The sequence below is a fragment of the Hemicordylus capensis genome, chromosome 4 (assembly GCF_027244095.1).
Source record: "Hemicordylus capensis ecotype Gifberg chromosome 4, rHemCap1.1.pri, whole genome shotgun sequence".
NCBI lineage: Eukaryota > Metazoa > Chordata > Lepidosauria > Squamata > Cordylidae > Hemicordylus > Hemicordylus capensis.
In genome coordinates this window covers 210,558,284-210,571,747 of record NC_069660.1, presented here as the reverse complement: position 1 = coordinate 210,571,747, position 13,464 = coordinate 210,558,284, and the positions used below count along the sequence as shown (strand labels likewise).

The 13,464-nt window shown below is 47.0% G+C and overlaps 2 protein-coding genes across 10 annotated transcripts in view; one reads left to right on the top strand and one right to left on the bottom strand.

The window, feature by feature from the left end:
* Positions 1 to 13,464, bottom strand: part of LOC128324449 (uncharacterized) — a 275,349-nt gene that overhangs the window by 89,072 nt on the left and 172,813 nt on the right. The window lies entirely within an intron of this gene.
* On the top strand, positions 7,699 to 9,951 carry LOC128324448 (uncharacterized). The gene is made up of 3 exons (XM_053249014.1): positions 7,699 to 8,396; positions 8,481 to 8,711; positions 9,678 to 9,951. The coding sequence occupies exons 1-3, from the start codon at positions 7,712 to 7,714 to the stop codon at positions 9,863 to 9,865; spliced, it is 1,104 nt and encodes a 367-aa protein (XP_053104989.1). The 5' UTR covers positions 7,699 to 7,711; the 3' UTR covers positions 9,866 to 9,951.

The window sequence follows — 13,464 nt, the reverse complement described above, 5'->3', positions numbered from 1 at the left end:
CAGGTCATGCATCATCCTGGCGTATGAGGCCCTACGCCTTCCCCCACCAGGGGGGATTACAGCCCATTCCACCAGGAGCACAGCCACTTCAGCTGCCTTTTCGGCTCGCATTCCCCTGACTGAAATATGTAGAGCTGCTACCTGGGCCTAAACCACGCCATTTATCCGCCATTACAAAATCTCAGGCCTCTCTGACATTCAAGCAGCCTTCGGACGTACAGTATTGCAACAGGTTCTCTAATCCCCATCTTCCCTCCCTGGGACATGTTTCGTAGTAGGGGGCTTAGGTATGTCCCTTACTGAGGATATCCTACTCAGGGGAAAAAGGAACATTGGTCTTACCGTGAAGGGTTCTTTTTCCCTGAAGTAGGAGATCCTCAGGCCCACCCAGATGGGGGAAGGGAGGCAAGACTGTTTCTAGACCACTAATGTACCTCTTCTGCTTGGGAGGGAAGCTGTCGGGGGTATCGTCGCCGACTCTCAGGGTTACTAGTACATAATTCCTTCTCTGTCCCTATACCAAACTTAACACTGATTAATATTTCCTGTTGCTTGTCTCTCTTTCTTCAGTGTTTTCTTCCAACCTTTGTAGATTATCTGATTGACACTCGCAGAGCTCTCTCCATGGACCTTACCTCGCTCATCAGCCCTGGAACTGGGGCTAGGAGGCGGATCTGCCTACTTACAAGTCACATGGTCCAGTTCTGTCTCCGGGCATGCGCAGTTCACTACCCTTACTGAGGATCTCCTACTTCAGGGAAAAAGAACCCTTCACGGTAAGACCAATGTTCCTTTTCACTATGAATGAGGGTGAGGAATGGCACAACCCTTAAAAGTCGATGGCCCTGATCCAGAAAGAAAGAGAGGTGTGTACAAAGCCTTCCATGGTCATCAGTTATGCCGATGTGTATCTTTAGCCACACCGTGATACCCATCTGAGCACTGTTTTGCTGTGTAGATGTATCTTTAATGCATTCACACCCAGAGCCAAAAGTTACCATGTGTGATGAGTTGTCTATAATTACAGTGGCTGAAATACTGTGCAATATTCCACCTGCCTTGTAATGGAATGTGTGTGCAGTTGCACAAACACAAAATGCAACAATTGTGCAAATGCAGTTGTGCAATGAATGGCCATTGGAATTAATGGCCACCTGCCATGCAACTGCATTTGTGCAATTCTTGTGTTTTGCACAACTGCACTCTCACGCAACTATGCACACGTTCCATTACAAGGCATTGTGCAGTATGTCAGCCAGTTAGATTAGTGCCACTGCCAGCCACTGTAGACATTGGGGACTCCTGAGATTGGGTGAGTGGCATGCAGGTCAAGTGATGGGTGAAGCCAAAGTGGGTGGTGCCAATGATGGTGGGTGGAGCTGCAAGTGGGGCATTGCTAAAACCTTTCCTCCCTAAAAAAACAAAAGCAATATAAGCACTGCGGAGAAAGCTTCAGCTGGTGAGCTTTCTCCTTCCCCCACCCTCCGCTGACTTTTTACTCCCCCCCCCACTACATACATTCCTCCCCCACTCCCCTCCACCCTACATACTGGGTGAATATGTATGTATAATTGAACATATTGTATTCTATGTATATCATGCATTCTTTTGTTGCTAAGGTAAGAAGCACTGCAGCAGGCCTTTTGATTTCACTAACAATTCAACCAACCAAACCACAACAATAACTATAGCCCCCATAACAAAGTTCTCCACAATAATTGTTACAGTCTTGGGCCTAATACTTGCCTTAAAACTAGCAGTCAAAACAACCCTAATATTACACAAACATAACCAACTATACAACTTTTCAAACCAACGAGTTCTTTAACATGACTGCCCACCGCAACCTACCCCAAACAACAGTCTTTATTGGACAAAATCTCTCAACGCATGTAAACAATGTGTTATGAAAGCTCCCGGTGGGCTCTCTCCTGTTTTTCCCCAATCGGAAAGCTTTCTGACCGACCATAGTGCCAAATGGAGCCCGGTTATAGTGACTACACCACCTTAAGTGGTGCAGAGGGGAAATGCTTGACTAACAAGCAGAAGACTGCCAGTTCAAATCCCCACTGGTCTGTTTCCCAGACTATAGTAAACACCTATATTGGGCATTTCGACTCCTGGCGCCCACAGAGCCCTGTAGTATTCTTTTGGAAGAATACAGGAGGGGCTTACCATTGCCTCCTCCTGTGCAGTATGAGACAATGCCTTTCAGCACCTTCCTATATTACTGCTGCCCGATATAGTACCAGTGGAGATTCGAACCGACAACCTTCTGCTTGTTAGTCAAGCATTTCTCACTGCACCACTTAAGGTGACTGATAAAACAATATACTGGAGAGTAATTGCAGTGCTGTTGGTGGCAGCAGCAGCCAGAGGGGCAGGAAGTGAAGGATACATACCAGCTGACAGAATGTCAGCAAGACATTAAGCAAAAGCACTTCCAACAACAACAACATGTGGTTTTAAAACAGTGGCAAAAATAATAGCTATAAGGGAGCAATAGCTAGAATGCTCCTGGCCTATCCCCTAAAAATGTAAGAGTAGCATCCTTGGGAGGATTCATCCATCCACTGTGGGACCATGAGGTGCCATGGTGGGTCTTTGGGGAGGCCAAATAGGAGGTCCCTTAGTCCAAGGTTCATTTTGATGTGCAGCTGGGTGCATTCTATGCAATGCATTTTTTTAAAAAGAAAGTTCAGTGGAAACTAAGATGTTGTGCAGTTGGGCCGAGTAGAGTTTAATAAGGACATACTGTAGGTTGTTTCTGAAGATGTAACAGGGTGGGGTGAGGGCAAGGTATTGAATATTGTTTGTTTTCCATTTCTTAACCTTATACAACAAGTACATTACAACCTTCTGTTTCTCTCACTTATTCTTTGTGAGACACCATCATTTTTCTTGCTTCTCCTCTTTCTTTGTCCTTCTCATTTCCCCCTCCTTCCCTCTCTGTCACTTTCTATTCATTTGCCTCTTCCCTTCTGTTAGCAAATGCTGAAGGAAGGGGATGCTTGTGGATAGGGGTGGGCTGCAGCCACTGCTAGTGCAGGTTTATAATAAACCTGCATGAGTCCTCAGTAACATCTGAGTCCTCTGTAACTCATGAAAGAGTGCAAAGGCAACAGCCACACCCATTGCATGTCCCTAGCATCTGGGATTCAGCCTGTGCCCCTGGAGGTTCTCTATAGCCATCCTGACTAATTGCCACAGAGGGGCCTCTCCTCCTCCATGAATGTTTCTAACCCCCTTTCAAACCCATCTAAGCCAGGGATCATCACCACACCTAGTTCCACAAGTTAATTGGCTTTCTTTTTTGTGTATTCTGAACAGAGACGGGCCTTAGTGCTAAATGTGATGTAGAGGGATTTCCTAGCTAAGGGACTTCAGCAAGTGATTAGGTGGAAAACATGTGGGGAGCAGGGAGGGCAGGACAGGGGTGACTCTCCCCTGGTGCTTTGACACTTTGAGCTGCACAACCAAGACAGTGTTTGGATTCAAACCAGAACCAGCGTGGCCAGTAACTGATCTTGCAATCTCACAATCAGCCACAGAATTCTGCCGTCATGGTTCCCCTTGGAGACCTGCGAGGATTCTGCAGGAGGCTCACTTGGCAGCATTCTAGATAAGCTGCAGCATCTTTGATAGGTTGGCTGTCTTTGGCTGTCCATTTATCATCAGCTTATCATCTTAGCTGTCAGGATGCGTGGCTGCTGGTCATGGGTGAACTGTAGGTAAGTCTCCGGCATGATGGGGAAGCAAAATCTAATGGCTGCCTGGACTTGGTTTTTAAAGATGCCCTTCCATTGTTTTACATGTGATTGTGCTCCCTATGTGAACTTCAGTGGTCACAAGTTCACCACCAGTACTCATACCACACAGCTTCTCCTTGAAATGCAGGTGGCCCTCGAAGGTCACTTACTGGGCTGATTTCCACTGTATTTCTTAAGCTTACAGGTCCTAGACCTGTGAAACTGTAGCACCCAGGAGCTACTGGCTGGTCCCTGTGGGCCCACTTGGGTGTTTTTTTTGGGGGGGGGAATCCTGCCCACCTGTTGAAGCTGACTTCAAAAGCTGCCCTCTGCCAGCACCCCCATGTTATTTCCAAGAACATGCCTAACCTTTTCTTCTTTCATGTTCCCATAGGTCTCACCCAGAGGCAGAACCAAAGTGAGTTGCTTTTTTCCCTCTTGACTCCTCTTAATGCTTTTGGCTCTGGTGTGGCCAGCTAAAGGGATGGGGGTGGAGGGGGTGGGGGTTGTTCTGACATAGCCCAAACCCAGGTAAAAGTGTGCCATCAAGTCGGTGTCAACTCCTGGAGACCACAGAGTCCTGTGGTTGCCTTTGGTAGAATACAGGAGGGGTTTACCATTGCCATCTCCCGCGCAGTGTGAGATGATGCCTTTCAGCAGCTTCCTATATTGCTGCTGCCCGATATAGGTGTTTCCCATAGTCTGGGGAAAATACAGGCGGGGATTCGAGTTGTCACAAATTTAAACCCTCTTATTCAAATTTTAAAAACCAAAACCGTATGTATGTTCTTTTAGCTTAAGTGTCCCCCCTTTTTTGGGGGGGGGGCTTTTTAAAAAGTTGGAAATCTTCTTTGGAGAGGGGTGGGAAAGCTGGCCTCATATCTATAAACTACGAGAGTGGGTCTGCCCCCCGCCCTGTCAACCAGTCAATCCCCAAGTGAAAACAATCTGAGCAAAATGTAGTGAGTGACTTTCAATAGCAAGTATTGCTATTTCACTGCTCCCAAGTATTGAATCATCCAAAATTAGCAGGGCCTTCTAGAAGGATTATGGGTGAGGGCATGCTTGGGATGGCACAGCACCCCCTAGGATTACTGGGGGGACGCCTCAATTTCCTGTGATTCGCTACTAAGAATGTTTCTCCTTATCTCTGCAGGGATGAAGATGAAGAGGGGGCACAGACTGGTAAGTGGATGACGAGAGTGCATGCTTCTTCTCAGGGCTCCTCAACCCCCCAGGGAGTGTCTCCTTGGAGACCTGTTTCACTTTGACAATGGAGAGAGATAGGCAGACGTCCATCTGATGGATGAATGGCAGGAGGGCAGGTTCATCCACCTCTATCCTTTGCTGCTGGCACTTGTTGCAGCCAAAGGTGTTGGAGGAGACCAGGGGGCCTGGGCGAGTCACATCTGGATACCCTCCCTTCTAGGAGAAGATGGGGAAGGGGCTGTGGCAGCAGGCAGGCAGTTTGGTAATTCTCCCTTGGAGGTGGTGCACTTCTGGAAAAGCCCTGCAAGAACCTTTTGCCCACACCCAGCCCCAAGACATCCTCTGGGCCTTGTTCCCCCTGCCTTGGAGAAGAGGAAGCTAAAGAGTGCTGGTGTCTTGTTTCCAAAGCATCTCTTTTTTTGACAATTACATGGGTTAAGATGGAAACGGAGGATCACCTGCAAACAAGGGCAACATTTCCTGGCCAATGAGCTCTGAGATCAGTCCAAAGAGACTCTTTCTTTCTCTGACCCCAGTTTTCTGCCCCTCGGAGCTGGGCCTGCATTCCTCAGATCATAGCTATGCTTCCTGCTTATGGCATCCAGGCAGATTTTCAAGCCCCACCCCTACCCCCGCACATAGGTCAAAAGGCTGTAACTGGGGGTTGTTGCTTCAGCCAGAGACCAAATGCATTGTTTAGTCCATGTGAACCATCAGCTCCCACTCTGCTCAAAGGAGAAGCCTCTTTCCTCACAGGTATGAGGAAAGAGGGCCCATAGTCCAGTAGTGGAACCAGTGCTTTGCATGCACAAGGTCTTGGGTTGAGTCTTCTTCATCTTCTTTAAAGGATCTTAGCTAGCCAGGGAAAGGCTTCTGCCCAAGAGCGGCTGTCAGCCAGAGTAGGGCAAAGTGAGCCAGGGGTATGACTTGGTAGAAGGCAGCTGCATTGGTATGTTCAGCAGATAGAGCCTGGCCATTGCACTCCCTTCTGAAGCGTAGTTGGTGAGGGCTGTCTTGCCAGTGCTATGCAATGTACAGGTGAAATTCGAAAAATTAGAATATCATGCAAAAGTTCATTAATTTCAGTAATGCAAATTAAAAGGTGAAACTGATATATGAGATAGACGCATTACATGCAAAGCAATATAAGTCAAGCCTTAATTTGTTATAATTGTGATGATCATGGCGTACAGCTCATGAAAACCCCAAATCCACAATCTCAGAAAATTAGAATATTACATGAAACCAATAAAACAAGGATTGTAAATAGAACAATATCGGACCTCTGAAAAGTATAAGCATGCATATGTATTCAGTACTTGGTTTGGGCCCCTTTTGCAGCAATTACTGCCTCAATGCGGCGTGGCATGGATGCTATCAGCCTGTGGCACTGCTGAGGTGTTGTGGAAGACCAGGATGCTTCAATAGCGGCCTTCAGCTCTTCTGCATTGTTTGGTCTCATGTCTCTCATCCTTCTCTTGGCAATGCCCCATAGATTCTCTATGGGGTTCAGGTCAGGCGAGTTTGCTGGCCAATCAAGCACAGTAATCCCATGGTCATTGAACCAGGTTTTGGTACTTTTGGCAGTGTGGGCAGGTGCCAAGTCCTGCTGGAAAATGAAGTCAGCATCCCCATACAGCTTGTCTGCGGAAGGAAGCATGAAGTGCTCGAAAATCTCCTGATAGACGGCTGCGTTGACCCTGGACTTAATGAAGCACAGTGAACCAACACCAGCAGATGACATGGCTCCCCAAATCAACACAGACTGTGGAAACTTCACACTAGACTTCAAGCATCTTGCATTGTGTGCCTCTCCATTCTTCCTCCAGACTCTGGGTCCTTGGTTTCCAAATGAGATGCAAAAGTTGCTCTCATCAGAAAAGAGGACTTTGGACCACTGAGGAACAGACCAGTTCTTTTTTTCTTGAGCCCAGGTAAGACGCTTCTGACGTTGTTTGTTGTTCAGGAGCGGCTTGACAAGAGGAATATGACATTTGAAGCCCATGTCCAGGATCCGTCTGTGTGTGGTGGCTCTTGATGCACTAACTCCAGCCTCAGTCCACTCCTTGTGAAAGTCCCCAACACTTTTGAATGGCCTTTTCCTGACAATCCTCTCCAGGCTGCGGTCATCCCTGCTGCTTGTGCACCTTTTTCTTCCACACTTTTCCCTTCCACATAACTTTCTATTAATGTGCTTTGATACAGCACTTTGGGAACATCCAACTTCTTTTGCAATTACCTTTTGAGGCTTTCCCTCCTTATGGAGGGTGTCAATGATGGTTTTCTGCACAACTGTCAAGTCAGCAGTCTTTCCCATGATTGTGATTCCTAATGAACCAGACTGAGAGACCATTTAAAGGCTCAGGAACCCTTTGCAGGTGTTATGGATTGATTAGCTGATTGGAGTGGGACACCTGGAGCCTAGACTGTTGAACCTTTTCACAATATTCTAATTTTCTGGAATTGTGGATTTGGGGTTCTCATGAGCTGTACGCCATGATCATCACAATTATAACAAATTAAGGCTTGACTTATCTCGCTTTGCATGTAATGCGTCTATCTCATATATCAGTTTCACCTTTTAATTTGCATTACTGAAATTAATGAACTTTTGCACGATATTCTAATTTTTCGAGTTTCACCTGTATTCCTCTTCATCCCTTGCTTGTTTCCTTGGGTGGACCACCTCACCCACAATCCCAGGCTACACTGGTTAACCTAGGCAGAAAGGGGAGGCAATTTCTATCAGGGCTATGGGCCATCCTCATTTCCAGATTCCTGCTTTATTTCCTCTCTTTCAGGTCATCCCAGAAATCCGACCTATGTTGCTCCATGTCCTGGGGGACCCATGTTGCACCATGTTCTGGGGGACCCTCTTGGGGGAAGAGCCCAAAGAGGCAAACTTGGTGCCAGGACACCTTCCAGGACTTCATGTCCCCACTGACATTCTGGGGAAAGAGCTCAATGAGGAAACCTCAATGCTAGGATCCCTTCCAGAACCTCGCGTCCCCACAGATATTCTGGAGGAAGAGCTCAATGAGGAAATGTCGGTGCCAGGATCCCTTCCAGAACCTCACGTCCCCACTGATATTCTGGAGCAAGAGCTCAATGAGGAAATGTCGGTGCCAAGATCCCTTCCAGAACTTTGCATCACCAATGACATTCTGGGGGAAGAGCCCAATGAAGCAACCTTGGTGCCAGGACTCCTTCCAGGACTTCGTGTACCCACTAACATTCTGGGGAAAGAGCTCAATGAAGCAATCTCATTGCCAGGATCCCTTTCAGGACCTAGCATTTCCACTGATACTCTGGAGGAAATGCTCAATGAGGAAACCTCAATGCCAGGATCTTTTCCAGGACCTCGCATCCACACTGATATTCTGGAGGGAGAACTCAATGAGGCAACTTCAATGCCAGGATCCCTTCCAGCTTCTCATGGTGAGCAGTGAGGCCAAGTGATGGCGGGTGAGGTAGTATGCCAGCGTTTGTGTCTGACCACCTGTTGCTTCTTCTCTCTTGCAGATGTTCCTGAAGGCCCTGCTGAATGTCTCCGCCCCCCTGGGTCCGGTTCATTATCATCTTCTGCCTCGCTGGAAGTTGGCTCCATCCCACCCTCCGCCTCCACCTCTTCTTTCCTCCTGCATCCCTCTCCCCCTCCTCCTCCTTCCCTACATCCTCTAGAGCTGGAACTCAGCGATGTAAAAGAAACTCTGCAGAGTTTGATGAATTTGCAGTTCCATCAGCTGAATGACCGTAAGTCTCACAGAGGCAGCACCCCTTTTCCATCCTCATTGTTGTTTTACAATCTAAAACACTTATAGTCTAAAAACAGAGATGGGCAAGCAACAGAGGAAGGAGAGGAAAGTTGAGGTTGGACAAGCGGGGGAACGATATGTATGTATTTAAACTGTACCTCCTTAGGACCAGGGAGACCTGGGTTTAAATTCTCATCCAGCCATGAACCTCGCTGGGTGACTTTGGGCCAGTCACTTGTCCCGCAGTCTAACTTAACTTTTAGGGTTGTTAGGAGGAAAAAAATAACCATGTATACCTCCCTGAGCTGCTTGAGGAAGAGCAGAATGTGAATATTAAATTCATGAATGCTAATAATATGAATGCTAATATCAGCCCTTTTGAGTTCAAGCTGGGCTGAAACAAGAAACCAAGGAGGATGACATACAATTGTGCTTATCATAATCCTCCTTATAGCATCGTCAAAGTACATGGGCAAAAGTTCCCGGCCACCAGGAGCATACAGTCTAAAGTTTGGCTTTGGAGAGAGAAGTGAGGAAGAGGAGCAAAGCATAAGGGACATTCAGTTCAAGCTGTTGGAGCTGCCTCTGCTGAGGCATTAAGCCAAAAGCTGCGCAGAGGAGGTGGGTTGCATTGGAAGGATAGGAGAGAGAGATGGGCCCACATGAGTGGCGGTTCCAGACCCAAGGGTCAGCGAGGGAGAAGAAAAAGAGTAGTTTTAGAGAGCAGGAGACCTCTAGGTGGCTGAAGACAGAAGCTGAAGGAGCAAAAACCAACCTGACGGGGTGCAAGTTGGGGGAGGGGGGAGGATCAGTGCAGAGGGACAGGGTGGGGCATAGCCATGGAGGGTTTTCAAGGTAGAGATGGGAAGTCCGTGCTGGGCATGGCAAGGGACTAGAAGTCAGTGCAGGGACTGGTATTGTGGAGGACAGGCCCCTTGACCCTCTTTGTTTTCTTTCCTTCAAGGCCAAAGACACCTCCTTATCTGCCAGGGATGTTTGCAAAACCTCAAGGCACTGAGGGGAGATCTCCGAAGACTGCAGAGCAGACAAGAAAGTGTGGAAGCCACTATTGGGATCCTGGTTCCTCCAAGGGAGCTGGATGCTGATGAGGAAAAAGAGAAAGACAAAAACCAGACAGTGCTTCATACATAGGTAGCAATAAAATGTTGCATATTTATTTTAAAAATATTAAACATTTGTTTTAATAGGATAGGATGTAGAGATAAAACAGCAATAGAGCATGCATATTTACTGCTTAAAATTAAAAAGTTGATTTAAAAGAAAATAAAGTTGTCTTACTTTGAATATTCTTTGGGCAGAGTTGGGTAAAAGTGTCTTTGGGTCATACCCAGCCACAGAAAAGGCTCTATGGCCAGTCCTCTTGGGGCCAAGAGATGTTCTGAGAGGTTCAAGAGGTAGCTCAAGATAGACTGCTCCTTGCCAGGAGGCTTATACAGAGCTTGTCTGCCCCGATATGTATGGCTAGGAGGCCTGATTTTGGCCCTGAAGAGGGATCTGCCTCTTGTGGAAGAGGATGGAGTGGTGATGCAGAAGGGGAAGCTTGATTTAGGGCAGGGCTGCACAACACCAGCCATTCAGCTGCTGTTTGACTACAGTTCCCATCTACCCTGACTATTGGCTAGTGCAACTGGTGACTATGGGAGCTGTAACCCAACAACAGCTGGAAGGCCCAAGTTGTGCAGCCCTGGGTTAGGTGAACTACTCAGAGCTGCTGGGTGGCAGGAATAATGGAAACGAGGCCAAGTGTTCCAAATGGGAAGGAGGCCAAACGTTATTCTCCAGCCCCCTTATTTTCCAGCAAGAGCCAAAGCAGCAGCTGGAGGCTTGGATCCAGGCAAAGAGTCAAGCTGAGGGACTGATTTGGCCCTGGGGAAGCAGCTAGGAGGTGCCCCCCCCTTTCCTTTGCAGGAAGGAAAGCCATTTCCTTTGCAGGAAGAAAAGGCTCTCTGTAGAGCATGACACTCCCAGTAGAGAACAAAAAAGGCAACCTCCATATCGGCCTCCTCCCAGGGCCTTCCGGCCCTGCTGATCTTCCAAGGAAAGAACCAAAAGAAGCACCCTCTGTATTAGGCCTTCTCCCAGGGCCTTCCATCCCTGTTGAGACTCAGAGAAAAGGACCTAAAGAGGCAAACTCTGCATCAGGTCCCCATCCAGGACATCCCATCCCTGCTATGAGCAATCTCCCAAGTATGGGCAATCCACACTTGGGGGAAAGAACTCAAGGAGACAGGAGAGGACCTCTATATCATGGAAGCTCTGCACGAGACTTCCACCCAGGGCAATCCATCCCTGCTGATACTTCAAGGAAAGACAATGAAGAGGCACTCTACATAGCAGGCCCCCTCCCAAATGCAGGATCAGCAATGAGAATATACTTTTAGCCTCCAGGCCATTTTTCTGCAAGAGGAGAGAGAAGGAAAGCCTGAATTGGAACACTTGTCACTGCAGATGCTAGATTTGATATGACTATGAAATAAGACAGCAATGCAGGAAACGCTGCATTTGAGCCTATCTTAGCTACACAGCTCAGTGACCAAATGCCTGTCCTTGACCATCTCTAAGAGCCCTTAAAGATGGTCAAGGACAAAGACATGTTTGCTCTTGATGCTCATCGTGCATGCACTGGGAAGAGACTCATTAGAATCAACAGAAGGTGCCTTGTGAATGGGACACATTGGGCTTAGTACCTAGAAAAACACTTTAGCATAAGAGTGCTGTGTCCATGAATGCAGTAATGCAAAGAGTTGATGTTTCAGACAAATGGTGAGCCTGAATCAGACAGCTCTAGGAAACTACTTTGTTACTCTGACGATTCAGGAATATCATCCAATCTTCAACGTCAGGTTCATTTGAAAAGTGAAGAGAGAGTTTCTGTAATCCTGGCACCATTATTACATTTTATTAACATTATGCTAATTAACTCAACAGGCATACACTGATTTTCTTGAAAGGATTCCTAGCCCAGAATGACCAACATTTAATCTACTAATGGTTTTAACTTAAGAGAAATAAAAAGCTCAAGGAGATATGACCGTTTTGGATGCTATGTAATAATTGAACTACTTTTATAGAATTTCCTTATTCTGCTGAACCAGGTAGCTGAATTCTGAAAGAACATTTAGCTAATAGTTTCTTTCTCTCCCCCCACTCCTTCTTCTGATAGGGAATAGCTGGTTCATATCTTTATCAATATATGCCAGCCCAGGACCAACTCCAAAAGTAAATGGGATATTTGGCCCAGGGGTTGGGGAGCCAACAAATTAGCAGCTGAAAGTCCCTTGCTGTTGCCTTGCAACTAATGCACATCCCTTTGCCTTGGCTCAGCAAAATTGTGCCAAATCAGATCTTGACATGGCTATCGCAAGCTACTACACACCTAACCATGACAGTGACTGGAACAAGGCAAGAAAGGATGCATCTTGTCAAGAGAAAGGCACATTGCCTGCATTCCTCCACAGGATGTCCCAGCACTCTCTATGTAGGTGCTGAAGTGTCCAGCTTTTAAAAAATGCTTGATTTGACTTAACTTCCAGTTAACAGCGCAGAGGCTGCTCACAATCACAACTACAATGAAGTAAGCTGACCCACTTCCATTGACTTTGGTAAAAGCAGTTCTGGAATGGCAGATTGCAGAAGCATTGTGGGTGGGTTGCCAAACTGCTAGTAGTGGGTGAAGATACAACACAGTAGTGGGTGAGGATACAGTGCAGTACAAGGAGATGAGGAGTGTTCACTTGTGAGCAAGACACTGGAAAGTATGTCCCCAGACTGAGTCCACCTGAAGAAGGAGGTCTGGAGATCATGATAGATTGGACATTGCCTAGCAAACAGAGATTTAATTCAGGCAAGACAGAAGTACTAGTGACCAGTAGGAGAAAACTCTGAACTGGCCAGCAACACATCTAAAAATTCTAACTTCTGTCTCTAACCACCCAGAGACAGAAATTTGAGGCAGTCTACAAATTAGAAAAAATAAGTAACTTCTGGAAACCCAGTGACAAACTGAAAACTGAGCAGCACAAATAACTTTAGGTATAATTTGCTGTGTATTATACAACTGGTATAAATATATGCTACAACTCTGATCTGTCATGGGCTCTGGGGCGGAGGTGGATGGGGGTTGGGTCAGCCCCCCCATTGAGAATTCCCCATTGAATAAACGGGGATTACTCCCAGGTAAGTAGTTATAGGATTGCAGCTTTTGACCCCCTAGAAGAAGTCTTGCAGGTGCTCATATTATCAGGAGAGGTGGTGCTGCTTTCAAGAGTTAGGCTTCAATTTGGGACTCTAAAACTATGGCCACATTCACACATAACGGATGACCAGAGTTGGAGGGGGCTGCGGTTTCCTTACCATTACATCTGAACCCAGCCAATTCCAGTCGGCAATGCAACCTGAGGTCATGCTGATGAGACTCCAGTTTGAACCCTCGGTTTGGAGTGAGGTTTAGTTGCTCCAAACTGAGGGTCCAGGAACTTCTTTTTCATCAGAATGTAGCACTGGAGGCTGTATGGCTGAACTGGAGTTGAGGGATGAAGCTCCTATCTCTCCCTGCCTGATTGGCTGTGTAGGGTTGTCCTTCTGTAAAGAAGGAAGCCTGCACAAACAGTTCCCCCACCTCTCTGCAGTCTTGCTGACTGCAGAAAGGATGCTCTCTTGAATGTCCAAATTCAGATGGGGGGGGGCACAGAACCACAGTCCATTCACGTTGCTTGTGAATGTAGTCTGTA

Bases quoted from the DNA above. Each gene is read 5' to 3' on its own strand.
- LOC128324448 (XM_053249014.1), top strand. From the start codon at position 7,712: ATGGGCCATCCTCATTTCCAGATTCCTGCTTTATTTCCTCTCTTTCAG. The intron at 8,397-8,480 runs GTGAGCAGTGAG...TCTCTCTTGCAG, and splicing joins ATCCCTTCCAGCTTCTCATG to ATGTTCCTGAAGGCCCTGCT. The intron at 8,712-9,677 runs GTAAGTCTCACA...CTTTCCTTCAAG, and splicing joins GTTCCATCAGCTGAATGACC to GCCAAAGACACCTCCTTATC.